Source organism: Phacochoerus africanus, chromosome X, assembly GCF_016906955.1.
Source record: "Phacochoerus africanus isolate WHEZ1 chromosome X, ROS_Pafr_v1, whole genome shotgun sequence".
Classification (NCBI taxonomy): domain Eukaryota; kingdom Metazoa; phylum Chordata; class Mammalia; order Artiodactyla; family Suidae; genus Phacochoerus; species Phacochoerus africanus.
The window spans coordinates 54,450,530-54,478,144 of NC_062560.1; the positions used below are offsets into that span (position 1 = coordinate 54,450,530).

At 39.9% G+C, this 27,615-nt stretch overlaps 1 protein-coding gene across 5 annotated transcripts in view; it reads right to left on the reverse strand.

Moving 5' to 3' along the window:
• Positions 1-27,615, reverse strand: part of ARHGEF9 (Cdc42 guanine nucleotide exchange factor 9) — a 298,553-nt gene that overhangs the window by 100,908 nt on the left and 170,030 nt on the right. For all 5 annotated transcript variants that reach the window (XM_047764828.1, XM_047764824.1, XM_047764825.1 and 2 more), the window contains one exon: positions 14,222-14,401. In XM_047764828.1, the coding sequence (XP_047620784.1) occupies positions 14,222-14,401 (180 nt within the window). The remainder of the gene's footprint in view (positions 1-14,221; positions 14,402-27,615) is intronic.

A 27,615-nucleotide genomic window follows, 5' to 3' on the forward strand; every position in this document is an offset into this window, starting at 1 on the left:
GCTACTTCCTTAACAGCCAGACTCTAAATAGTCCTCAGCAATGGCAGATTTAGTCTGGGTTAAAGATGCTGAAGTCCTTTGCTTCCTAAGGTGAGAGTGCAAGCAAGAACTAGGGTGGGGTGGGGTGGATGGAAGCCCTTTATAGATGACAAAGTTCCCTTCCCAGTCGAGAAAACCAGATGCTTTTGACAAAATTGGTTGACACCAAATCAATATATAAAAGCCAACTGCATTTCTGTAAAATAGAAAATATCACCTAGGAAAAAAAGATGATTTCACAAAGCTATCACTCATACTCTTAAACAATATATAATTCCTAAAAGAAAAATATATAAGCCCTTTATGAAGAATATAATTGTATTACTGAAAGATATTGTTACAACTGAAATAGGGAGTAAAATAATGTTTTTAGATAGTATCAATACTATAAAAATGTCAAGTCTTTCCCTAGGGTCTAAATGTATCCAAATAAAAAAATCTCAATAGGGATTTTGGAACACTTAAATAACTCATTATAAAATGTATATAAATAAAGAACCAAGAATAGCTAAGATATGCCTGAAAAATCAAAGTGAGGTGAATTACAAAAATATAATAAAACTATATCAATATGCATAAGCCAATGAAACCAACTAGAAGCTACCAGAAAAGCAACTATATGAGAACATGATTCATGAAAGATCTATCTTTTCAAAGTATTGAGAAAATAAAGATGTATTCAACAAATTGAATCAAATAACATCAGATCTTTTCGTCACACCATATATAAAAACTTCCCAAAATAATTTAGAGGGATGGCTTTACAAACTTGGAATAGAAAAATTTCCTAAATAAGAGACAAAAAGAAGCATAATTAAGAAAGAAATTAATACATTTGACCACTTTAAGTAAGAACTTCTTTCCAAAAGATTATCATAAATAAAGTGAAAAGGCAAACCATAAACTGGGAGATGTTTGCACAAATGATTAGTCTCCAAAATGTGCAAAAGAGGTCTTTAAAAATAATTAAATAAAGGCCAACAACATATCAGAAAAAAATGGGAAAAATGTGAGATGTATTTCACTGATAAGGAATTATGAATGGCTCATAAACATATGAAAATATGCTCAATATATTTAGAAACATGAAAAATGTAAAGTAATGCCACAATGGGATGATATTTTACAGCCACCAGATTTGTGTACATTAAAAATTTGACAATTTGAATGTTAAGGATATAGGGGAAAATAAGAAAACTAGATGCCCTCTGGCAGAAAGCTTATTTATTTATTTATTTACTTATTTATTTATTTTTGTCTTTTTGCCATTTCTTGGGCTGCTCCTGTGGCATATGGTGGTTCCCAGGCTAGGGGTCGAATCAGAGCTGTAGCCACCGGCCTATGCCACAGCCAGAGCAACGTGGGATCCAAGCAGCATCTGCAACCTACACAACAGCTCACGGCAACGCTGGATCCTTAACCCACTGAGCAAGGCTAGGGATCAAACCCGCAACCTCATGGTTCCTAGTCAGATTCATTAACCACTGAGCCACGACAGGAACTCCATAAAGCTTATTTAAATAAATAGCTGAAAACTTTCCTAATCTGGGGAAAGACATGGACATCCAGGTATCTTAAAGCTCAAAGGTCTCCAAACAGTTTCAGCTCAATAAAAACTTCACTAAGATACATTATAATGAAAATATCAAAAGTCAAAGACAAATAGATAATCTTGAAAGCAGAAAGAGAAAAGAAGCTCATCACATACAAAGAAATCCCCATAAGGTTAACAGTGTATTTCTCAGCAGAAACTTTGCAGATCCAGAAGGTGGGATGATATACTCAAATCACTGAAAGAAAAATATTGCCAACCAAGAATACTTTACCAGGCAAAACTATCAAACATTTTTGAAGGAGAGATAAAGACATTACCAGACAAATAGAAGTCAAAGGAGTTCATCACCATGACATTTCTTACATAAGGGAGTTCTTCAAGTTGAAAAGCCGGGATGCTGACAAGTAACATGAAGTCATGTGAAAGTATAAAACTCATCAGTAAAGGTAAATATATAATTAAATTAAGTACTCAAATACTGTAATATGGTACCATGTAAATTATTTAGCTCTAGTATAAATGCTAAACAAAAATATAATTATAAGTAACTATAGCACAATATTTTGTTAATGGATTGACAAGAGAGGAAAATGTAAAACATGACATCAAAAATATAAAAGGTGTGTTTTAAGATATTATATCTGAACAAACTTGTTATAAGATTAAAGTAGACTATTATAATATTAAGATGTTTTGTGTAAAATTCATGGTAACCACAAAGCAACAACCTATAGTAGATATACAAAATATAAAAAGGAGGGAATCTAAGCATACCACTATAGAAAATCATCAAATCATAAAGAAAGAGAACAAGACTGGAAGAAAGGGAAAAAAATATCTATAAACCATGCAGACAATAATTAAAAAATTGGCCATAATAAGTAATATCAATAATTAGTTAAATAAAAATGGGCTAAAATCTCCAATCAAAAGACATAGAGTGACTGAATGAATACTATGCAATACCAAACTGTATGTTGTCTATAAGAGGTTCACTTTAGTTTTAAGGATACACAAAGGCTGAAAGTAAGGATATGGGAAAAGCTATCCCATGCAAAAAGAAGCCAAAAGAGAGCAAGAATAGCTATACCAATATCAAACAAATTGATATTAACTCAAAAATTCTAATAAGAGACAAAGAAGATCATTATATAAGCATAATGGGGTCAATTCATGAAGAGGAATAACAATATTAAATATATAGCACCCAACATCAGAGCACTTAAATATATGAAACAAATATTAACAGATCTGAAGGGAGCAATAGCAATACCATACCAGTAAGGGACATAAATATCCAACTTTCAACAATTTATAGCTCATTTGTACAGAAAATCAATGAGAAAACATAGGGCCCAAATGACACTTCGGACCAAATGTATATAACAGACATACACAGAACATTTCATCCAACAGCAGCAGAAAACACACACCTCTCAAGCATTCATGGAATATTCTCCAGGATAGACCATATATCAGGTCACAAAATATGTTTTAACCAATTTAAGAAGACTGAAGTCATATAAAGTATCTTTTCCAACCACAATGGTATGAAACCAGAAATCAGTAACAGGGAAACCTGGAAAATTCACATGATTGTAAAGACTGAACATCATGCTACTAAACAATCAATGGGGCAAAGAAGAAGTCAAAGGAGAAATCAAAAAATATTGAAATAAACAAAAATTGATATACAACATGCCAAAACTTTTAGAATGCAGCCAAAGCAATTCTAAGATGGAAGTTTATAGAAATAAATGTCTACATTAAGATTCAACTAGAATCTTACAGCCTGCCAAAACTAAATCAAGAAGAAACAGACCAACTGAACAGACCGATCACTAGAAATGACATTGAAGATGTCATAAAAACACTCCCTACAAATAAAAGTCCAGGACTAGATGGCTTCACAGGCGAATTATACCAAACATACAAAGAAGAACTTATATCCATCCTTCCTAAACTTTCCCAACAGGTTAAAGAAGAAGGAATAACTCAAAGGCATTCTATGAAGCCACCATCACCCTAATACCAAAATCAGACAAAGACAGTATCAAAAAAAATTTTTAAGATACTATCAAAAAAGAAAATTATAGTCCAAAATCTTTGATGAATATAGATGCAAAAATTCTAAACAAAATTTTAGCCAACTGAATCTGACAACATATAAAAAAGATCATATACTATGATCAATTGGGATTCATCCCAAGTTCACAAGGATGGTTCACAATATGCTCATCAATGAATGGTCATACACCACATTAACAAAAGAAAAGTAAAAAACTACATGATAATTTCAAAAGATGCATAAAAAGCATTTGAAAAAAATCTAACATCCATTCATAATAAAAACTCTTACCAAAGTGTGTATAGAGTGAGCATAACAACCTAATAAAAACCATTCGTGGCAAACCAATAGCCAACATAATACTCAATGGAGAAAAGCTGAAACCCTTCCAGCTAAAATCTGGAACAAGACAAGGATGCCCACTCTCATCCTTTTATTCAGCATAGTATTGGAAGTCCTAGTCACAGCAATCAGACAAACAAATGTAATAAAAGGTATCCAAATTGGAAGAGAAGTAAAATCATCACTCTATGCAGATGACATGATACTATAAATAGAAAACCCTAAGGACTCCACAGAAAAACTACTTGAACTGATCAATAAATTCAACAAAATTGCAGGATACAAGATTAACATTCAGAAATCAGTTGAATTTTTGTATACTAACAATGAAATATTAGAAAAGGAATATAAAAATATAATACCTTTTAAAATCGCTTCCTAGGAGTTCCCATTGTGGCTCAGCAGAAGTGAACCCTACTAATATCCATGGGGATGTGGGTTTGATCCCTGGCCTCACTCAGTGGATTAAGGATCTGGTGTAGCCATGAGCTGTGGTGTAGGTCTCAGACAAGGCTAGGAACTGGTGTTGCTGTGACGTAAGCATGCAGCTCTTGCTCTGATTTGACCCATAGCCTGGGAACTTCCATATGCTGCACCTTTGGCCTTAAAAAGCAAAGCAAAACAAAACAAACAAAAAATATAACATAAAATAAAATTGCACCCCAAAAATTAAATACCTAGGAATAAACCTGACTTATACGCTGAGATCTATAAAACATTAAAAAAGGAAATTAAAGAGGATTCAAAAAAGTGGAAAGATATTCCATGCTCTTGGACTGGAAGAATTAATATTGTTAAAATGGCCATGATACCCAAAGCAATCTACAGATTCAGTGCAATCCCTATCAAATTACCTACGACATTTTTCACAGAATTAGAACAAACAACTCAAAAGATTGGATTTAATGGAACCACAAAAGACCCAGAATTACCAAAGCAATCCTGAGGAACAAAAACCAAGCAGGAGGCATAACTTTCCCAGACTTCAGACAATATTACAAAGCTACAGTAACTAAGACAGTGTGGTACTGGTACCAAAACAGACATACAGACCAATGGAACAGAAAGGAGAACCCAGAAATAAACCCAGATACCTATGGTTAAGTAATTTCTTAAAAAGGAGGTAAGACTGTAAAATGGGGAAAAGATGGTCTTTTCAGCAAGTGTGGCTGGGAAAACTGAAGGACTGCATGTAAATCAATGAAACTAGAACACACCCTCAGACCATGCACAAAAATAAACTCAAAATGGCTTAAAGACTCAAACATAAGACAACACACAATAGGGCTCAGTAGAAAAGAGCCTGACCAGTATCCATGAGGATGAGGGTTTGATCCCTGGCCTCACTCAGTGGGTTAAGGATCCAGTGCTGCTGTGAGCTGTGGTGTAGGTCGCAGACATGGCTTGGATCCCACGTTACTATGGCCGTGGCATAGGCCAGCGACTATAGCTCCAATTTGACCCCTACTCTGGGAACTTCTATATGCTGAGAGTGTGGCTCTAAAAAGCACTAAATAAATAAATAAATAAATAAATAAATACATACATACATACATAAAAATACAACACACACAACTCCTAGAAGAGAACATAGGCAAAACATTCTCTGACATCAGCCATACAAATGTTTCCTTAGGTCAGTCTCCCAAAGCCAAAGAAATAAAAACAAAAATCTACAAGTGGGTCCTAATAAAACTTAGAAGCTTTTCCACAACAAGAGAAACCATAAAAAAAAGACAACCTACAGAATGGAGAAAATAGTTTCAAGTGATACAACCAACAAGGGCTTAATCTCCAAAATATACAAACAGCTCATACAACTCAACAGCCAAAAAGCAAACCACCCAATTGAAAAATGCACAGAAGACCTGAATAGAGCGTTTTCCAAAGAAGGCATATGATGGCCAACAGGCACATGCATTTTGCTCAACATCATTAATTATTAGAGAAATACAAATCAAAACTACAATGAGATACCACTTCACCCTAGTCAGAATGGCCATTATTAATAAATCTACAAATAACAACTGTTGCAGAGGGTGTGGAAAAAAAGGAACCCTCCTACACTGCTGGTGGGAAAGTAAATTGGTAAAACCACTATGGAAAATGGTATGGAGGTACCTCAGAAAACTAAATACAGAACTACCATAGGATCTAACAATCCCACTCCTGGGCATATATCCAGACAAAACTTTCATTGAAAAGGATTCTTATACCCCTACGTTAGTTGCAGCACTAGTCACAATAGCCAAGACATGGAAACAACCTAAATGTCCATCAACAGATGAATGGATTAAGAAGATCTGGTATATACACATGATAGAATACTACTCAGCCATAAAAAGAACAAAATAATTCCATTTTCAGCAACATGGTCATGGTTGGAACTAGAGAGTCTCATACTAAGCAAAGTAAGTCAGAATGAGAAAGACAAATATCACTGGATATCACTTATATCTGGAATCTTATATATGGCACCAATGAACCTATCTACAGAAAAGAAACAAATTCATTGACATGGAGAACAGAGTTGTGGTTGCTAAGTGGGGGGGGGGTGGACTGTGAGTTTGGGGTTAGTAGCTGCAAACTCTTGCATTTGCAGTGGATAAACAATGAGATTCTGATGTATAGCACACGACCTACATCTAGTCACTTCAGATGGAACATGGAGGATAATGTTAAAAATAATGTAATGTTAAGAAAAAGAATATATATAACTGGGTCACTTTGCTATATAGCAGAAATTGACAGAACACTGTAAATCAACTATAATAAAAAATTTTTTAAAAAAACTACCTGGCATGCTCTGAAAACAGACAATCAATACAACAAATATTTACTTCCAATTAGCCTAAGGAGGTACTTGATAGTATCATCCAAAGATTGTACCCAGTGAGAAGCCAATAAGATGGATCATGTGAATGCAAATGAGTGCTAATAATGCCATTTGAAACTCTAGTATGAAGAGAAATATATGTACTTCAGAGAGAAAGGTCCTCCTTTCTAACATCATCCTCAATTCACAGATCCTGATAAGAGTCACCTCTAGGGCCACAAATAAGACCTTCTACATAGATGGTTAATTAAGGGTAGACGTCTATGTCCACCTGAAGCTGAATGGATAAATAAGGGCTGGCATATCTGAACTCATCTGAAGTCAAAACACTGTTGCCATTAGCCTGGAAAGGGAGCTAGCTCCCCAATTGTTAACAGTCCTGTTAGCAGCTCATGCATAATCTTTCCTGGTTGTTCTGTAGCCCAGAAAGCACAGGATTACGTTTCAGGAGGGGGTAAACATTCACTAAAATTGGCAGATTATGATGCACAAAAAAATCAAGCCCTCTACTAAAACAACCCTTAGCTGGCAAAAACTGTCAGAACCAACTTTTCCAGAATTCTATAATCTAACCCAAACTTTACAGCAACCAGGGAACTCTTGATGCAGAAAAGGGTGGCTAAAATTTGGTAAGATAATTTTTAAGCCTTTTTGCTCATTTATCTACCATTCCTGATACCCCAATAGCTGAGAGGAAGGTGACCCGCATTCCTCCTGCAGTTTGCTGGTGCCAGGGGGCTAACAATCTTCCTCTTGAAATACTGTGGCTGGGTGGTTTTGACCTGTTTGGCCCTGAGGGCTAGGCACAGAAACTGACCTTTGTTTTGTACCTCTACCCGCTGAGGCTAAAGGGGCTTGAGAGCCTGTGACTGCCTCTGTCACAGACAGATTTACAGACATACACTGCCCATGTCCACCCAGGGCAAGGGATAGAAGAAGGGAAAAGCAGCAAATGGATCTGGATCCAATCGCACAGGAAGAGACTGAGAAAAAAAAAAATTCCTGGAAGAACAGAGACCCAGAAGGGCCACTGTAAATTCTTAGGAAATCAGAGTGCAATACGCATGCCTTGGACCAGAAAAATCTGCTCAGAAAAAGCCCGAGCAGATTGTAGGTTTGCACTTCTGAAGGATCTGTAGGTTCCAATACAACCAGGAGAGTAGGAGAAAGGTATAGTTGTGGGCAGCCTGGATTCCTGTTGAAGGAATGCCCCAGCTCTAAGCCAAGTTGCAAAGAGCAGGACAGTAGTTTGTTTTGGCTCCATATAGCTAAGAGCAATCTCAGCCAGGTCACTGGCTGACCAATGACATAATGGAATAGATACTTTCATGACCACACATGACAAGTAATGTAGTCTTTGTAAAAAAAAAAAAAAAGTGTTTGGAGGACTTAGTACACAAATGGACAACTGCATCCCTCAACAAATAACAGGGAAAGAGGAGAATCTGATTTCCGGAGTTATCACACAATAATATTCAAAATGCCCAATTTTCAACGACAACAACAACAAACTACAAGGCAATAAACAGGAAATTATGGCCCCATTCATAGGAAAAAAATAAATAAATGGACACAAACCATACTTGAGGAAGTCCAGACGCTTTATTAGACAAAGACTTTAATGACTTGTTGTAAGGAAGATTCAGGAGGCCTGGGGTCAAGTTCTGGCTTTGTCACTCATTCCCTACATGCATACGAAAGTCACTTCCATTCTCTTGGCCTATGTTTCTTCAGGATTTATACAACAAGGAAATTAGGCTAACCGTGGTCACAAGCTGAGAACCAGGGTTACAAGTTACCCTAATGATATATGTTCAGTTTATTCTTCACAGTGTTTCTTTTAAAACATGTGAATTACTGGTCAACATTTTTAAAATATGGAGACTTTTATATAAAATCCAATTCCTGGCTTTTCTTAAAGAAACGATTTTTTTCTTGAAAAAAATTAGAAGTTTTTTTTCTTGAAAAAATTGGCTGGTTTTTTTTCTTAAAAAAAAAATGGAAGACCTGAGCTCACTGGATTTCCCTCCTTTCTATGCCCTACTCCACCATTGAGAACCATCATAGTCACTTTTGCTCACTTTAGATTTCCCAATTGGACGCAGGCTCTTATTTACTATAGTTTCAGACTGCTTTACTCATGTAGTTAACTGCCTAGACCTGTAAACATCTAATTCTACTAGTCCTGGCCAAGATAGGTCTTTCTAGCTCTAAGTCTACTGTGAGTCCAGGATTTCATTCAGGTTAAAACATTCCCAGGTACAACCAAAAAGAGACACTATATAATTAAAAACCAAGTAACATTCTGGAGCAGTGGGCTCCCCTATGAACAGGAGAGGTTTAGTTTCTGTGACATCTGATCAGTACAACTGTAAGGAATTATAGAAATGAATTGAGTAGCCCATCATTTCATCCCCTGCATCCAGGCAGGCCAGAAACCAGGTAAATCTAGAATTTGAAGAAATAAGTAAAATATATGCTGATGGCATCTGAGTAGGCTCTTTACTTTCTAAGCAAACCCATACTTGTCATGCAGGCCTCACCTATCGCCACCAATAGCAGGTTGTCATATGTTCTGTACAGAGCCTGACCTCAAGTGGGCAGCAAGCCTGTCCCCAGGCTATGACCCAAAGTCAGAACAAAGGCCAATTTTACATGGCGATAAAATAGATGGACCTCAATGATTTGGAGGTAAGAGCCCAGCATATGAAAGGAGGGTCATCACAGGGACGGGATTTTCTAGTTAAAGACACATTCAGGAGTTCCCTGAATTGGCTCAGTTCCCTCAGTTCCCTGAGTTGGCTCAGTGGGTTAAGAACCCGACTAGTATCCATGAGGCCTCACTCAGTGGGTTAAGAATTTGGCATTGCCACAAGCTATGGCATAGGCCACACAGGCAGTTCAGATCTGGCATTACAGTGGCTGTGGTGTAGGCTGGCAGCTGCAGCTCTGATTTGATCCCTAGCCTGGGAACTTCCATATGCTGCAGGTGTGGCCCTAAAAAGATTTAAAAAAATGACACAATCATATCCCAGAAGTCTACTCTCAGCTCCCAGAGGGGAAATCAGCCCAGGAAAGAAGCTGAAGATGTCAGCAATTAGATAGAACTGATGTTAAGCAAACTGTAATTCACTTAACCTGACCAATTGCTGGGAAGGTAAATCAACTCCCGCATTGCTCTTGCGAAGCCATGCCCCCAGCACAGAAGGAAGAGACTCTGAGAACATGCACATATACTTGTATGTACATACAGAATGAAATTCTGAACAATAAGACAGATATGCAACTGTGTAAAAGACACATAAACCCAGCAATTTCTTCCACAGCAGCTAGAATGGTATCACACTTCCTATTTAAACATATCCAGCCTATCTCAGGTTACCTCATGATTTTCATAAGACCATAGATTACTCCCATTTTACAAGGAGGAAAACTGAACTTCAAGGATGCACAGAAAGCTGCTCAAGCTTCATACTTAGCAGAACTGAGGTTTCTCTGATTCCACACTTGGTTTAAACCCAACTAACAACAGGTAGGGCTAGCGTGGACAGAATAGCACTAACACCCTGGATTATATACCCTACGGCTGGAATGTTCACTCAACAGTGAGACTTCTACTCTGGAGAAGCTCCACTATGGAGACAGAGATGCTCCACCATGTCACTGACAAATTTGGTCCAATGATGCTCCACTATGTCAGTGATAAATTTGGTCCAATGATCCACAGAGGTGTCCAGTTGGTATAGAGTTAAGAGGAATGTCTACTTCGCCATTACATTTTCATATTATATGCCTAGTAACCTAAGGATTATGTTCTCAAGACGCTACTAAATCTCAGGTCAGGGTGAGTCTGGATAAATGAGGCAACTACCCTACAATACTGAGGTACAGCATCCCAGGAAATCACCCATCTACCTACCAATAACATCGTACTGATGAAGATTCAATAGTTAAGTGTGACTCATCTCTATGTCCTACCTAGACATTTCAGAGCTTGAAGAGATTATAGAGAATGCTTTAGAGATAAGGAGAAAATAAAGGCCCATGATCATATGCAAATGTTTAGGAAAGCCAAAATCAGAACTCAGGTCTCTCATTTTCTAATATAGGCAGCACTATTTCCACAAAATCATTCTAGACTCAACCAAAATCAATGCAGAAGAATGGAGATAGCAATTCAATTTTAGAATATCTGCTAGAAAAGAATCTCTACAACCTCCATCATTCAATTCTTTGAATTACACACAATCTTACCAGAAATGTAAACCTGCACATTAAATACTCATTCATGAGAACTGAAAGGTCTACCTTGGAGCCAGTGTTCACATCATTCATGAAACTGTCTAACCCCATTTATTTTTACTGGTGCACTACAACAACTGGTTCCTAAGGTTCTATGGTACTCCCTTTAGTGATCTGAAGACCATTCAACTAATATTTAAACAAGCAAACAAAAAGCTCAAATGCTCATTCTGAATATAATCTGAGGCAACACGGAATACTACCTTTGTTCCTCAAAGAGTAAATGCTGGTGTAATAAAAGATTATTGGAGATCTAACTTGTGATTTAGGCTCTCTCATTAATGTTCTGGTCTGCTGTCACAGTCCTCAGTCTATATTTATACAATCTGATATAGCAGCAACTAGCCAAATATGGATAATGAACACTTGAAATGTGACCAGTGTGAACTGAGATGCATACAGAGTACACACCATATTTCAAAGACTTAGTAAAATATACTATTATAAATGTTACAGTGATAATATATATGATATTATACCATAATATTTTGGATATGTTGAAGGAAATAGAATATATTACATTAACTTCACCTATATTTTAAAATTTTTAAAGTGTGGTTACTAGAAAAATTTTAAATTTTAAATTATATTTGTGGCTTACATTTGTATCTCACATTATATTTCTATTGGGCTGTGCTAGTCTAGGCCAAATCATTCTCAACATCAAAGATTCTGATTTAACTAACCTAGAAACTGGGGTTTAGTGTTTGGGCTTTTTTTAAGCTACTCAGGTGAATTACTTCATTGTGTAGCCAGGATTGAGAACCACTAGTCTAGACTCTATAACATGCATGCCTGGGCCAGACAGTGGTCTTCTCAAATGTCAGCTTCAGCTCACCCAAGTGATACTGGGGTTGTGTGCTTGGAGGAACATTTCTCCTGGCCTTAGATGTAGGAGCATCAGTGCCAGTTCACTGATATTCTAAAGACCACCTCTGTCATTTGCCTCCTGGAGTCATTCTGCCTTGTTTAATATTTTGTCCCATCCCTTGAATTACTATTTATTATAAAAATGACATGTCACTGAAGGTGAAATACATGTGGATTTGCCTGTGATTGTCACCGGATACAGTTTTAATCCTTCTTTTAAAGAGGACAAGACACATAATCTGTCTGTGTACAAGGTCTCAGGCTAGTTCCAAAGGCTCATGGCTATTGATGTGCTCTTTCTAACTACCCCTGGGACTAATTCATCAACCAGCAAAGCTGAGCTGGGACACATGGCATTTGGAGACTCTGATGGAAGATGCCACATATGTAAAGAAAACAGATTCAATAGTCCATTAGGAGATTTCCAGGAGAGAGAGGATGAGAGGACATTTTGCCCACCGCTTTGCTTTTGAGCAGTACCCTCACCTAACTTGTTCCAACTGGATAATAGTGCTTCCTACATTTACAGCCCTCCAAGGAAGGCCTCTGTCAATCACCATGGCCAACCCTGATACATTGATACACAGACTTTCTTTTCTTTTTTCTTAAATGGCCACACCCATGGCATATGGAAGTTTCCAGGCTAGGGAATGAATTCAAGCCACAGCTGCAATCTACACCACAGCTGCAGGAACACCAGATCCTTAACCCACTGCACCAGGCTGGGGATCAAATCTATACCTCCACAGCCACCCAAGCTGTTGCGGCTGGATTCTTAACACACTATGCCACAGTGGGAACTCCTACATAGAGCTTCTTGAAGCTAATAAGGTAGTGACAATGATGTTGAAGATAACAATGATGATAAAGCAAGTTACCGTTTGCCAAGTATGCTCAATGTGCAAAGAACTGTGCACTTTACTCACATAGCGATCTCATTTAATCCTAATAAAAAGTCTGTCATCCTCATTTTTCAGATGAGGAAATGAGGCTCAGGAAATAAAAGTCTTGCCAAAAGCCATAGAGCTAGGGGATAGTAAAGCTTAGACTGCATCTGCATCTCAGATTATCTGATTCCAAATGTCCTGCTCCTTCCCTCATGTCACACTGCTATCATTATTATCCTGAGGCCCTTCATTCTCCAAGGGCCCAAGCCACTCTGATCTTTTGTTCGAGGTCAGCACCTCAGTCTTCTCTTAACTAAAGGAACTAACAAAAGATGATGGGCTGTGGAAAGAATGATCATAAGACACTGTTGTGGCTTTGGTACTTGTACTGCCACAAATCTCTTTTAATGTACATTATTTAATTCACTGTGACATCCCCTGGCATGAAATAATTGCCAACACCATTTTGCATATGAGGAAAATCAGAGCTCATAACTCCAAGGAAGGCCAAGAGCTGGGACATCAAGCCAGTGCTTTTCCCCCATCAGCATCTTGTTAATTGGTGATCCAGAGGAAGCAGAAACTGATAAGGAGCCCTTTCTAAAGAGCTGCTTCTTTTAAAGGCAAGGTGTTTATGGTACAATGTCAAAAGGGCTAAGGCCTTGCAAGCCCCATCAAGATGTCTGCTTCACACCTTCAGCACATCTTGGATCCCAGCCACCTGACTCCCTTGCAAAGAGTAAGATTTTCAATCATTAAAACTCCAGCTCTGAGAGGATTAGGGAGCCCAGAGTCTTACATTAACAGCTGTAGACAATCTTGAGACCACATGCAGGAGTGTTCACACTTCCCTAAACGACAAAAAGGAGGCAAAGGAAGCACAGATGAGTGGAGAGGGGAGGAAGAGGGTGGGAATATATCTATAAAAAGAAAGGATAAAAAAGAGAAGGCGAGGAAAATAAAGAAAGCATAAAAGAGATATAAGAAATATGAAAGTTTACAGCAATATAAAGTTACGAGGGTCTTCAAAAACCATCAAGGCCCAAAATGCCTTTGTTGTTGTTGTTGTTAAAAGTCACAGCAGGTAGAAGTGGGAGGCAGGAGGTGGGGACTGTTAATATAAACAAGAGAAAAAGGAAAAGTCTCAAAATTAAAAGGGCAAAGATTAAAGGAAGACAGATTCTGGATAGCAAACCAAAAACATGGGGAAAATGTGAGGAGCCACAAGGAAGGGAATGAGAAGGAGAATAGAGGCTGGGGAAGGGAAAGCCAGGGACAAGCAGCCAAGGAGACATGAAAGGAGAGTGAAGGCTGACACTCACCCTCACAAAGCTGGCAGGAAACCATCCCTCCTCATCGTCGATCTGGCCCCACCACCAATCCTTGTTGGAAGCATCCAAGACTTTGATGACGTCGCCAGCTTTAAATGCCAACTCCCGGTTGGCCATGGTGACGTGATCCCATACTGCCTCAGCACTAACGATGGAATCTCCAGTGATCAGCTTAAGAGACAAAATAAGAATGTGTTCAGTCCATACATCTAGCTCTTTACTTCCCTCCACCCCCCAAAAGCTCTACTACTTATAGAAAAACTCACATACTAGTGGTAAAGGGTGAGAGTGAGGAAGATGGCACTGGGAGAGCAAGATCCACTGGGTCACAAGACAAATAATACTATCAACTCTACATTAGCCAGTGGGTAGAAAGATCCAGAATGTGCATATGGACTACATAAGCCCCATGCTTGTATCCCTACTCATGAGCTCCTCCTCTAGAGAAGGAAAAGCTTCAGTCCATTTCTCCTTGGGTGCTTCAAGGCATTCCTGCATCTGGAATGAATGGAGAGTCTGAAACCAATGGCTAAAGTGAGGCTTGAGTGTATCAGCTCTAAATTCTCTGTGCTCCTCCCCATTCCCTCCTCCTCCTTATAACTGACCAATTGAGAGTTAGTGATACATTTTTAACCCCACAGCACCCCACCCCCATAGACCACGACATTCCTCACACATAATGGAACCCAGCTTTGTAACCTCCTGTTCTCACCCACACATGATGCTATCCAGAGAGATCATGGGTTCATGGATATGAAAATATATGGCATTCTGTGATGCCTTCATCCCAAAATATTCAACCCAATCACAGATTCACTCAGTAAATTACTTCACCCTGTGGGATACACAGGGGATCTAGGTTGACTTCTGCATTTGGTAGATAGCAAGACTGAGCTATAAGAAAGTTAAGGAATAAGCTTAGGATCACCCAGCAAGGCAAGGGCTGTGCATAGACTCTTATCTAAGTCATTAGACTTTGCGGCCATTAGGACTTTGCTCCACACAGCAGCAGGCAGACATCTATGTCACTGCCACACAAACACACAGACATATGTTCATGACACTCATCTAAGCACAGTGATTAGGATGCATATGGGGGAATAGTCTGTCTCTGTCTGGCTACCATCCTGACCACTGTGTTATCTGTTCTCTTTTTTCCCCTAACTGGTTCCAGCCTTTATGTCATCAATCTTACTGGAATTTGGAGGAAAACATTCCAGAATAGAGAAGATATAGTCTGTCAGGCAAAGGACTCAAACATTCTCTCCCCAGTACTGAATTTCTGAACATGTCCTTTAGAAGTCAACTTTTCCATCAGCCTACTTTGAGAAAGGATCCCAAGGCAATCATGGCTCCACAAGACCAAAGTCAAAGAAATTCAAAGACAACAGAGACAGAATATGGAATATGTATCCTCTCACACATACCAGCCAGAGAATAACCCTATGGTCATGATATTAATGCACGCTACCTCACATACACATGAAAAAAAAAAAAACATTGATCATTTGACTTTGTTAAGGCAATCTGCTGGTAGCTCCTGACTGAGGCATCCTTTTATGGCTCAGGGTTCTAGCCATTGTGTCTTCTATAGAAGGCAGAGAGCTCCTCAGTATGGATACAAAAGAGATTTCAAATAGGACCTTTTATAATACCATCTTTCAAGTACCTCATGTTTTAATGTTTACAAGGTGTTTTCACACATCAACTGCATCAACTAATCCATACTGAATGAGCTGGATCTCACTATTACTCATGCTTTAAAGATGAGGAAACTGAGGCTCAGAGAGGTGAACTAGTCCTTTGACCAATCACACAAGTAATAAATTATGGAGCTCAGTCTTATGACTGCATATGCACTAATACCTATTGTACCATACAACCAATATCTACTAATTAGCTATAATGAACTCATATAACTCTATTTATAATATCATAAACCATATGGCTCCTATTTTATAAGAACTCAAAAGATGATTTGGACAGCCACCTTCTGTAACTGGTGCTCCTGCCTAAAAGGAGATTCATTTTATGTTGAGCTTGCTTTTTGCCAATTACACTTAAAGTCAATTTTTTCTTGTTCCGGCCTTGGTGGAGAAGAACAATTGCTGGTCATTGGCCTCAATGAAATAAGTATTTATAGAGAATTTTCCTCTCTCCTGCCAAAGATGGGTATCAATTGGGTGTTTCTAGAGCTCAATAAGCACATACAGCTGCAACTCAGAGCACCATGAGGGCCTATAGTTTAAAGTTATATCATTGACTTTGTACCCAGGGTCAAAAGAGTACCTTAGCATCAAATACCAACACAGCACTGTATCTTGATGCTGCTTGAATTCCCCTAGGCCCAGGTCTGGCTGATTCTACTGCTACACTCTTGCCACAATGCAGTCAGTCTCTTTTTAGGGACTCTTTCCTTGGCAGCTCCCAGCAGCAATTTGCTCGCTCTTATCCCAATTTAATCCAGGTGACTTGCCTGGGCCCTGACATCACAAAGCCAAGCTATATCCTGTACAAAGCCAATACCTAGACAGGACCCAGTGTGACCAAATGACAAGCTTGCTGTTAGGGCCTACTTGGAATCAATGACAGAACTGGACAGCATTTCAAAGATCATAACCCTTAATCTTTCATTTTATAGAGCAGATATATAATAAAATAGCAGGAGTGACTTTCCCATGGAAACCAGGTGGCCAGCCTCCTGGACCATTTTTTTTCTCAAACATAACACCATAGATAGACATAGAAAAAGAACACCTGGATTTAAGGCCTTGTTCTACTAATTGCTAAAGGCATAATGATAAAGGTGATAATTATTAGCTAATATAGAGCACTTAAAATATGCCAAACACTATTCTAAGCACTTTATACACACCAACTCATTTAACCCTCATTGCGGCCCTTTGAGGAAATACTATTATCATTCCTATCTTATCGATGAGAAAACTGAAGTTCAGAGATATTAAAAAATTTGTCCACATTTACATGGCCAATAAATACTGAAGCCATAATTTGAATGTAGGCATGGTCTGGCTCTTATAAACTATAGAATCTCTGCTCTTATAAACTATGCTGCCTCTGAGTCTCAGTTTCTTCATCTCTTAAGTAAGGATAATTCTATGCTTCCACCTGAGTCATAAGCTATAAGACACTAAACCAAGAGTTGACAAGAGTTAATTTGCTACAATTTTTTATAAATATGACTTTGCTCATCCATTGTCCACCCAACATTCACTGAATGAGATCCCATTGTGTGCAGGGATCTGCTTACTGTAATTTAGCCAGTCTTCACCCAAAGTCCTCACCTTTGGGTACCAACAGTGAATACCCTTCAAGCAGTATGCAAAGGTAGTTAAGGACAAGTAAATCTAGCTTTGAGTCTGGGCTTTGCTATTTTCAAAAGTAGCAGTGACAATGGGAGGTGAAGCATACAAGAGGATCCAGTTAAATAAACCAAACTGGAACTGTCAACATACAATTAGGAAACCAAGGATTGCAATGTTACAAAATCCAAGGACAAGACTTTCAAGCTATACAACTTTTGGTTTCAGTTTCTTCATATGCAAAATGGGGATAATATTATCTGCCTCACAGTCAGAACTGTAGAGAAGATGAGCTGAGCATTGGATATATAGTACCTAGCACAGTGACTGGTATGTGCTGGCCTAGTTCAAGACTTCAGAGGAAGGAGTTTGTGTAGCTATTGGGCTCTAGAATAGTTTTGTGGGACCCTGAAGATAGGACTTAAATAATGGGTAGGATTGTAACAGAGAAGGGAAGGGGTAAGGCATGTGAAGCAGAGGTATGAGATTAAATAAAGTCTCAGATGTGAAAGCTCTGGAAAATTTGATGAAAGTTAGTAGAATTGGGAAAGGGCTAGGGAAGAGTGGGAGGGAAGGACAGCTGGAAAGGTAGTCTGGAGTCCTATTTTAAGGTTCTTAAATATCATTTGAGGGAAAGGAGGAGGTCAAAATTGATTTGGTGGAAGGAATTCAATCCTAAGTGTGATCATTAAAGCATGGGGGTAGTAAGTTACAAGGGAATGCTGCTTTTGGAGCAGGGTGGGGAGGAGAGATGACAAATTTTCTCTTTAATGTGTTGAATGTTGGCAGCCAGTAGGACATGAGGGTAGATCTGATGTTCAAGAGAGATCAGGGAGATAGTTATACAGGTTTGGGAGTCAATGGCCCAGAAGAAATTGTGGAAACCAAGGAAGTTTTCCCTGGAAGAAAGTGCCAAGAAAGAAGGCCAGAAACATACAAAACAGCAATAATGAGAAGTAAAGAAGAGAGGAGGAGCCAGGGAAACAAACCAAAATTGAGCTGTCAGGACATAATTAGGATACCTAAGGGGTGCAATCTTGCAAAAGCCAAGGATAAGTTTCATGCAGCAGGAAGCTGATCAAATTATCAAACAGTACAGAGCTGGCTATAAGAGGAAGAAAGCCAAGAAATGTCCATTTGGGAGTGGCTATACCAAGGGTTAAATTCTTTATTTATTGTTTATAACTGGCTTTACCCCTCCCCACCCCACTTTCCAAATGTCCCTACTTCTCCAACCTTCAAGCCCAAAATAAAGCCAGAAAATAGAATTGGGTTACTCCAGCAAGGTACCCAAATAGCTCTTAGCCTTGGGACAGCGCTAATGTGACTTCAAATAAAATAATTCCCAATCCTCAGGACATTTCAGGTACAGGAGTAAATATAGGTTGGTTCTTGCTCAGACTTGCCAGTGAGTGGGATGCAGTCTTCTGCACCTCCAAACCAAAGACACTTTTGCACAAAAATAAGAACACAGAGAGGGAGAAGGGTCATAATATAATTCTTAAAGAAGAAATGAGATCCAATTAATTTTTATCTAGATTTCCCAGCAATCCTAATTTCAAATATTCTAACCATTGTCCTACAAATAGATACATCTATTATCAGACCCATGTGTTCTGACCTTTAACCTGGAAATATGATTACTATACCTTATAGCATTGGGAGTTTGATCTCTTAGGCTGGTTTTTGATCAATAATGAGGCATGTGTCTCCTGCTAATTTGGAGTAGCCAGTGGGCCATTTTGGGGGAAAGAAAGAAGGCAAGGAAAAAGGGGGGGAAGAAAGTAAAACAGGGAGGAAAAAAAGGAAGGAAGAAGAGAAACTCACATTTGTTGAAAACCTATACCAGGCATTGGGTAAGGGTTTTCTTTTGTGATTCTATGGCTCTCCAAGGTCAGCATTAACATCGCCATTTTTATTGTTGATGACCTGTGAAGATAACTAAGTAGCCGATAGTCACCCAGTTAGTAGGTGGTAGAGCAAGCAGATTTGAATCTTTAGTTGACCTTATTGTATAACTCTGCTTCTGCCAATCCCCAAAGCTGCCTGTCAAAAAAGCAGGGAAAGAGGGCTCCTAGCTGATTTATCTCTCCAAGAAGACCAAATCACCCCATGAATGACCTCAGTAGTTCTCAACCCCATGGAGGGCTTGTTAAAACAGATTGCTAGGCCCCATGAGTCTCTCATTCAGTAGGTCTTAAGTGGGGCTTGAGAACTTGCACTTCAAACAAGTTCCCAGGGGATGCCTGTGCTGCTGGTTCAGGGATCACACTAGCTGAACCACTGCCCTAGAGGACCCTTCCAGTCTAGGCTTTGTCCATGCCTTTTATGATGCCTCATTCTCCCAAAGATCCCCAGGCCACCCCACAGTTTGGGCTCCCTGCCTGTCTACAAGGCCTTCTTCAGTGGTTGAAGTCTGAGAATGAGTATTTTTGTATGTTGCCAATATGGGAAAAACAAACAAACAAACAACCAATAGAACTATACCCTCATCTCGTTTTCCAGAGTTGTACTACTTATCTTCCTCTTTATATTCTTGCCCTCTTGCTGAACAGTACCATTCCCAAAATAGTTGTTTACTTAGTCTGGTGGCTGCCAGAAATACTAAATTTTTAATGGCAAGAAACAGAAGAGGGAAAGATTTTTTAAAAAGTGCTCTACAGAATAGCAAATGTGCCAACTGTCATGAAAGTGGGCAAGCCAGGCCTGCCTTCAGAGAAACTTCATAACAGAATAATGAGGGGCATGAGGGGGTTTCACCATTCCATAAGGTTTTCTCAGTTGGTACCTGCCTCTATCCTCTCAGAAGGTCCCCTCCCTCAACAGCTATGCATGGAAAAGAGCAAAATACTTTCCTTTCTTCCCTTTAAGCACATCTAAAATAGGCTGACATTTTATGCTCTCTCCTGAATAAACCAGATGTCATTTTAATATGGCCTTGTAAACAGTCTGGTTATCTTGCCCAAAGTGTTCAAGGACAATAATCTTCCACTTCTCTGGAAAGGTGTGAGCCAGACTGTTTCAACAACAGCTGGGAGGTACCAAAAAACTAGCTATTGGAAGACGCTCTGCCAGTAACTCACTGAATCACCTTGGATAGATCCCTTTACCTGTCTCCAGTTTCTTTATCTAAGAAGTTACAGCCTTGAACCAGATGACCTCTCAAGTCCCCTTAAGCTCTGGCTTTCTATTGAGGATAACACTAGAGCTTTACAAAGGACAGGAATCTCATTATTGCAGCTTATTTCTGCTCACCCATCTCTATGCTCAACAGGATGATTTTATTGCTCTCTACTCAGGAAAATGAGAATTTGGCACTGACTAGTCCATTCTTGAATATAACTCACTCAAGCATTGTTAGTGACACATTAAAACACAAGCCAAACAGGCTGAGAAAACTGAAGAATTGAGTTTTCTACTTTAGCCCTTGACTGCCCCACTCAAAAGTCAATGGGGACATTTACTCTTTGTTCTCTCCATGTAGCTCCTCAGATAAATCATCTTTCTCATGACATAAGCTCTCGCTACCTCCAGTCAGATATTTCCAACTGCCTATTCCACATTTTCTTGGATGGCCTGCTACTGCCTCCAATAAGACATATGTAAAACTCATCATAGGCTCCACTCCCTTCCTTCCTTATTTATCCCATTTCTGATAACTCTGCTCAGCCTGCTGTTTCTTTCTTCCACATATCTCTTTCCCAGCTATGACCCATTATCTTCTTTTTCAATGTCTTATATTATGCCTGGCCCTTAGCAACTGACCTTCCTGCTGCCCACAGGTATCTCTCTTTCCCAAACTACTCCTTAATAATGCACTTCTCAAAACTTTTTTGCTGGTGCCACTACCCATGCTCAAAAAGCCTCAGTAACTCCCCACTGTCAATCTATCGAAGCTCTCTAGCCCCACCTATGTATCCAAACCTTGTCTTGAACCTGGCAGGGACCTTCCACTTTGGTCAAATGGAGTCTCTTGCAGGCAGATGCACTTCTACCTCTGTGCCTCTGATCCATCCATTCCCTTAGTGATGGTTAAGTGTAGGGACAGTAGAGCTAGACTGCTTCTTCCTTGCTGTATGATCTTGGCCCAGCTGCTTCTTAATTCTGTTCCTGATAACCCCAGCTTGAATCTTCTTTCCCTTGCCTCTTTCACTAACTTCCACCTAGGATAACAAGGTACTAGACAATGTGGAGTTATTCAAGTTGTCAACCAGAGTGTTTTTCTCCAAACAACCAGAGTGCACACTAGTGCACAGAGATCTAAAACATCTGCTTAGTCTATAATGAACAACATTGTTTTTAGCCTCTGTCTAAAGCTCTATGCCCAAACCCCTACCTAAAACCAGGCAAGATATGAGGAAGATCACAACAACAGAGTTGGCATCTCTGTTTGGTTGCAGAATATTCTATGGGGTCAGGGAAATTGTTTGCATAATAATGTAAAAGGTAGCCTTAAGGCCAACCCTTGCTCCTAGGATTTATGGACAAGTGGCTCCTGAAGTGGGCTAGTTTCTGATGAAGATCTTCACAGGTGCTCAGTAGTCATCAGGGAAAGAAGCCATGTCAGATAAGAAAAAAAACACTATAGGAGTTCCCACTGTGGCTCAGAGGTTAAAGACCCAACTAGTATCCATGAGGACACTGGTTTGATCCCTGGCCTCGCTCAGTGGGTTAAGGATCTGACATTGCCATGAGCTGTGGTGTAGGTCCCAGAAGAGGCTCAGATCCTGTGTTGCTGTGGCTGTGGTGTAAGCCGGCAACTGTAGCTCCGATTCAACCCCTAGCCTGGGAATGCCGTGAGTGTAGACCCAAAGAGACAAAAGAAAGAAAGAAAGAAAGAAAGAGAGAAAGAGGGAAAGAGAGAAAGAGAGAAAGAGAGAAAGAGAGAAAGAGAGAAAGAGAGAAAGAAAGAAAGAAAGAAAGAAAGAAAGAAAGAAAGAAAGAAAAAGAAAAATGCTATAGATATTTTTTAAAATCATAAGAATTGCCTTTTCTTTTCCCTATGACTTAATAGTTCACACTGAGCTAGTTTCAACTTTATTCTGGGTATTGCCTTTCACCCATAACCAAATAATTTCATTTCTGAGTAGAATAATTAATAACATTCAAGTGATTATGGCTCTAAATGTACTGAAAGGAAGTATGCAATATTGTCGTGTTCATTTTTCTTTTTACGGCCGCAACTGAGGCATATGGAAGTTCCTAGGCTAGGGATTGAATTGGAGCTGCAGCTGCCAGCCTACACCACAGCCACAGCAATGCCAGATCCGAGTGCAGCTTGTGGCAATGCTGGATCCTTAACCCACTGAGAGAGTCCAGGGATTGAACCTGTATGTTCACACACATCATGTAGGGTTCTTAACCAGCCAAGCCACAATAGGAACTGCAATATTTTTGTTTTTCATGATATGATCATCTTTTTCCTAGTTTGGGCATATAATTTGTGAGTCATTAGGCACTGGTTGCCTTCAACATGCCATTGAACCATCCATTTTTCAGTTTAATAAAATGAAGGTTGGCTTCAGCCACATCTGGCAGACCTGAAGCCCAGCTGGAATGGATGATTTGAAAGGTAAGTCTAGATGCAAGTCAGGCTCAGCAAGAGTAAGAGAGACCACCTGATCTAGAGGCCAGTACATCACAAGCCAACTCACACCTGTCAGCCTTTTAAAAGCTTTGGAAACCTAGACAAGCATCTTAAGGTATGAAGCGATCCAGGACATTTTCTCATTCACTACAGGCTAGTGACAAGGGATAACACCTTTCAAGGGATAACACCTTTCTGGACCTCTCCCAAAAGAAGTTACAAAGTGATCTCAGATGTAATGGTGACCAAACATAAGAAGCAAGGGAAGTTGCTTGTTTAGTCTAGACCTTAGCAGTGGACTCTTCTGGTATGAAACTCTGGCCACCAGTTCAACTTAATGGGGCCAGGACTTTCTGAGTGAGATACAGCTACTGCCCCAAAGTTCATAATGTTAAGAGTTTGGTTGTGTTGGAGGAGTAAGTCCTATAGAGAAAACGTAGCCAAATGGGCCAAGGATTGCACAGATCAGAGAAGTATTTTTAGAATACCACCCACGATACTCTTGGCTGGAGAAGTCTCCCACACCAGAATAGCTCCCAATATGATAAGCATCAGCTTATATCTTCAAAACATCTTGGAAACAGTAGTAATTTTCAAGTTGTTCTAGGATTTGGGGGCAACACACAGGCGCCTCTGATTCATTATACCAGTTTCTCAATTTGTGGTCCATAGACCTTCCACTCAGAATTGCCCCAACGTTTTCAGTAGGCAGCCCAAGTGATTCTGAATCATATATACTGAGCCCAAGTGTCTTTTTAACTTTCTAGAGCTAGAGCTTGAAGTATAAGAATTTCCTTTTACTCTACTGGACCATTCAGAAGAAACCACAATCTCTGAAACCCTGTCTCCTGGCTTCTCCTTCTTGTGTCGGCTTCCAGGCAAGCTAAGGAATTACAAGTGGTTTATCTAGGAGGATTTTCCCAGTCTGCCTTGAGAAGCTATCTTTACCTGTATCCCCACTCCCACTTCCACCCTGACTTTCAGCACTGAGGCCCCCAATGACCCTAATGGAAAATCCTTTCCTGAGTCCTGGAGCATCTCTCTACATTACAATCTCTTAGCAATTTCCTAGAGCTCTGTTCAATCTACCCAAGTCAGTTTCCAATATTCTAGGAGAAAAATTATTAGGAAAAGAAAAATTGACTCAGAAGTTCCTGCTGTGGCATAGTGAGTTAATGATCTGGCCTGTCTCTGTGGAGGCACTGGTTCAATCCCTAGCCTAGTGCAGTGGGATAAGGATTCACCGTTACTGCAACTGTGGCATAGGTTGTAGCTCCGGCTCAGATTTGATCCCTGGCCTGGGAACTTCCACATGCCACAGGGGTGACCAGAAAAGAAAAGAGATAAAAAATAAAATAAAATAAATTGACTCAGCAATGCTCTCTCCATGAGCTGAGTCAGAAGTATGTCAGCCCAAGACAGAAGTTACCCTGACTTCTACCTGTCTCTTGCATCAGACTAGGTCCTATCACCAAAATATTCCTGCCTTGAGCATCATGCCTTTCTTGGACTTGCTGAGGGTACTAAGTTCCAGGCACCCAGTGGGGTCTCTTTTTGCTTTTATAACTTTAAAGATGACCATGGGAAGTGTAGGGGATGGGCAGGGGGCTCAAACAGCCCAAATTCCTGAGGTGACCAAGACCTATCTTGGACTCTGCACCTGGGTTCTTGAGTTTCTCTACATAATTCCACTGGGACCAGCTCTGGAAGCCTTAACTTTTTCTGGCCTATAACTTGAAGGCCAGCCTTGGGGTTCCCTCCAAGGGGTGGGGGTGGGGCTCCTCTAGGTTTACAGAAGGGTAGGAGGAGGGGGCTAGAACTACATGAAGAATCTGTCCTCCATGCCTCCCACATGCATAGCTCTATACTCATCAACACCACAGCCAGAGGGTGGGTGGGCAAGGCAGAGAGAAGAAAAGAAAGTAATTTTTTTATCCATTTGACAGATGTCGTGTTAAAATCTTGTGGGGGAAGGAGGATTGTAGGTGGGGGGAGGAGCAGAGGAGGAGATAGGTTGGAACTAATGGTTCTAATGTTGTCTTAAATGTGGCCATCTGCTCCAAGGTGCTAAGAACAGGAACAGCATTTAGTAAAGCGCACTGTGACCTTCTCCTATATCTGGAGAAGGGACAGGAAAGATGAATATATTTCAATCGACTTAAACCACCTTGAAGTCTACTGAGCCTGCCCACCCAAGGACATAGGCTTGCAGAGACTGTAGCCTTGGCAGGCAATTCCAAAGAGAGTATAATATTCTCCTGGGGGTCCCTAAAGCCCAAAAGGGGAATCTGCATTTATTTATTTATTTATTTGCTTTTTAAGGCTGCAACCATGGCATATGGAGGTTCCCAGGCTAGCTGCTGGCCTATGCCACAGCCACAGCAACATGGGATCCAAGCTGCATCTGTGACCTATACCACAGATCACGGCAACGCTGGATCCTTAACTCACTGAGCAAGGCCAGGGATCGAACCTGCAACCTTGGATTTGTTTCCACTGTACCACGACGGAAACTCTGGAATTTGCATTTAAACAGCCCATCAGAAAGTGAAAGATGGTTTCTAGTGGCTTACTGGTTTTTCTCTGCTCTTTGGCTCCCTGAAAGAGAAAAGGCATTGGCCAAGGCACTTAGCAGCATTTCTGGTCCTTGTCAGCAGTGTTTCCTGATAGTGGTCATGTTTCTCCTGACAAAGTCCAGAACAGTCCGAGGTTTCCAAAAGACATGGTATGTGGTAGATGAACAGGAGTGGTCATTGAGCATTCACTAGTGATTAGGCCCCAGGGGACTCAAACTGGCTGAGCTGGCTTCCCTCAGACTGTGTTGTTAAAGACTTCAGAAAGAGGTATGCAACATCTAAACGTAGGCTGCCAGGGGGGGAAACAAGAGAAGAGAATTCAGACCCACCCCCAGGACCCAGGAAGGAGAGCATTAGGTCTGTGTCTGCAGGAAAAGTTGTTGTGTTTGTAACAAAAGAATTTCAAGTAGGTCAGCTAGGCTTATATAAGAGAGCATCTGCCTGTCTAGACTAGGTGAAGGAGATGGGGGTGGAGAAAGAAGGGACCTAGGACAGGTGACTGAGGGACAAAGCATCCAGTAAGATGCCAGTGCTTAAACCTACTCTTTTTGACTCTGTCTTGGGCTCAAAATCATGAAAGAGTGGATTATTATACTCAGAGAAGGCCAGGATTGGATACTTCCTAGAATCTTTAGTCTAGCTCAGTCCAATATTTTGCACATAAGAAAACTGAGGCTCTAGTGAGGAGAAGTTGCCTAAATGTGTCAAGCTAGTCAGTAGGAGATTCAAGCTTAGAAACCAAATCTACAGTCTTTCAGGATAGTTGTCAATTGCTTTGGTTAAAAATTGTTAATTGGTTTAAAAAATAAACACCTACCCCAGTATCTAAATACTACTAATGGGAGTTCCCGTTGTGGATCAGTGGGTTACAAACACAACTAGTATCCATGGGGATGCAGGTTTGATCCTTGGCCTCGCTCAGTTGGTTAAGGATCCAGCATTGCCATGAGCTGTATGTAGGTTGGCAGCTGAGGCTCCGATTTAACCCCTAGTCTGGTAACTTCCATATGCTGCATGTGCAGCCCTAAGAAGCAAAATAATAAAATAAACTGAAACAATTTTAAAATATAAATACTACTAATGTAGTATGTGTTTTATAAAAAAATTTCCTCAAAAATGTAAATTTAAATAAATTTAACAATTTAGTATATAAAGAACCTCTAATATTTTATCTCTGAGCTTCATTTCGGAGAGCACTATTTTAGACATTTTCTGGTGCTCTTTCCTATTTTCTTCAGATGTTACCCCCTGAATACCACAATCAGCACCTGTATCACCCTCCTCTGAGTGACCCAAACAAATCTGACCCACTCTGGAAATAAAGAGAAGGCTAAGTGGAGATACTTCAGAATCTCCCCACCATCTTTGCTAAGGAATCCCAAATGCAAATTTACACTAAAATGCAAATGATAATGAATAAACAATAGGATGGGAAGAATGGGCTCCAGGCCTGGCTTAGTTACTGACTTGCAGTATTGACCTTAAGGAGGTCAATAGATCCACCCTGAGCCAGCTGTACTAGGTTATCTCAAATGGAAAGTTGGGGTTGTCTTTGACAGATGCTGTTGCCTTGCTTCTAAAAGCAGGTTTTGACAAGTTGGACTGAGAGAAGTTGAAGAAGACATGGAAACAAGGAAGTGAGAAGAGGAATGAGGTGGGATAAGAAAGATCAGAAGACAAAACTTGACCATTTCAAATTTTTGCCATGGGCTACCTCCACCCAGAACAGAATCCAAGTACAGGGATGGGCTTTGGGTTCCCTGCCTTAAGAAAGGATAATGCCTTCTCCACCCAGTTCAGGCCATTGGGTTCAAGCCACCCAAAGTAGCTTTAAGAAAAGATTAAGCAATGGCCCTACCATGTGATTAATACATTATAGTATTTAAGTTGCTTTCATAT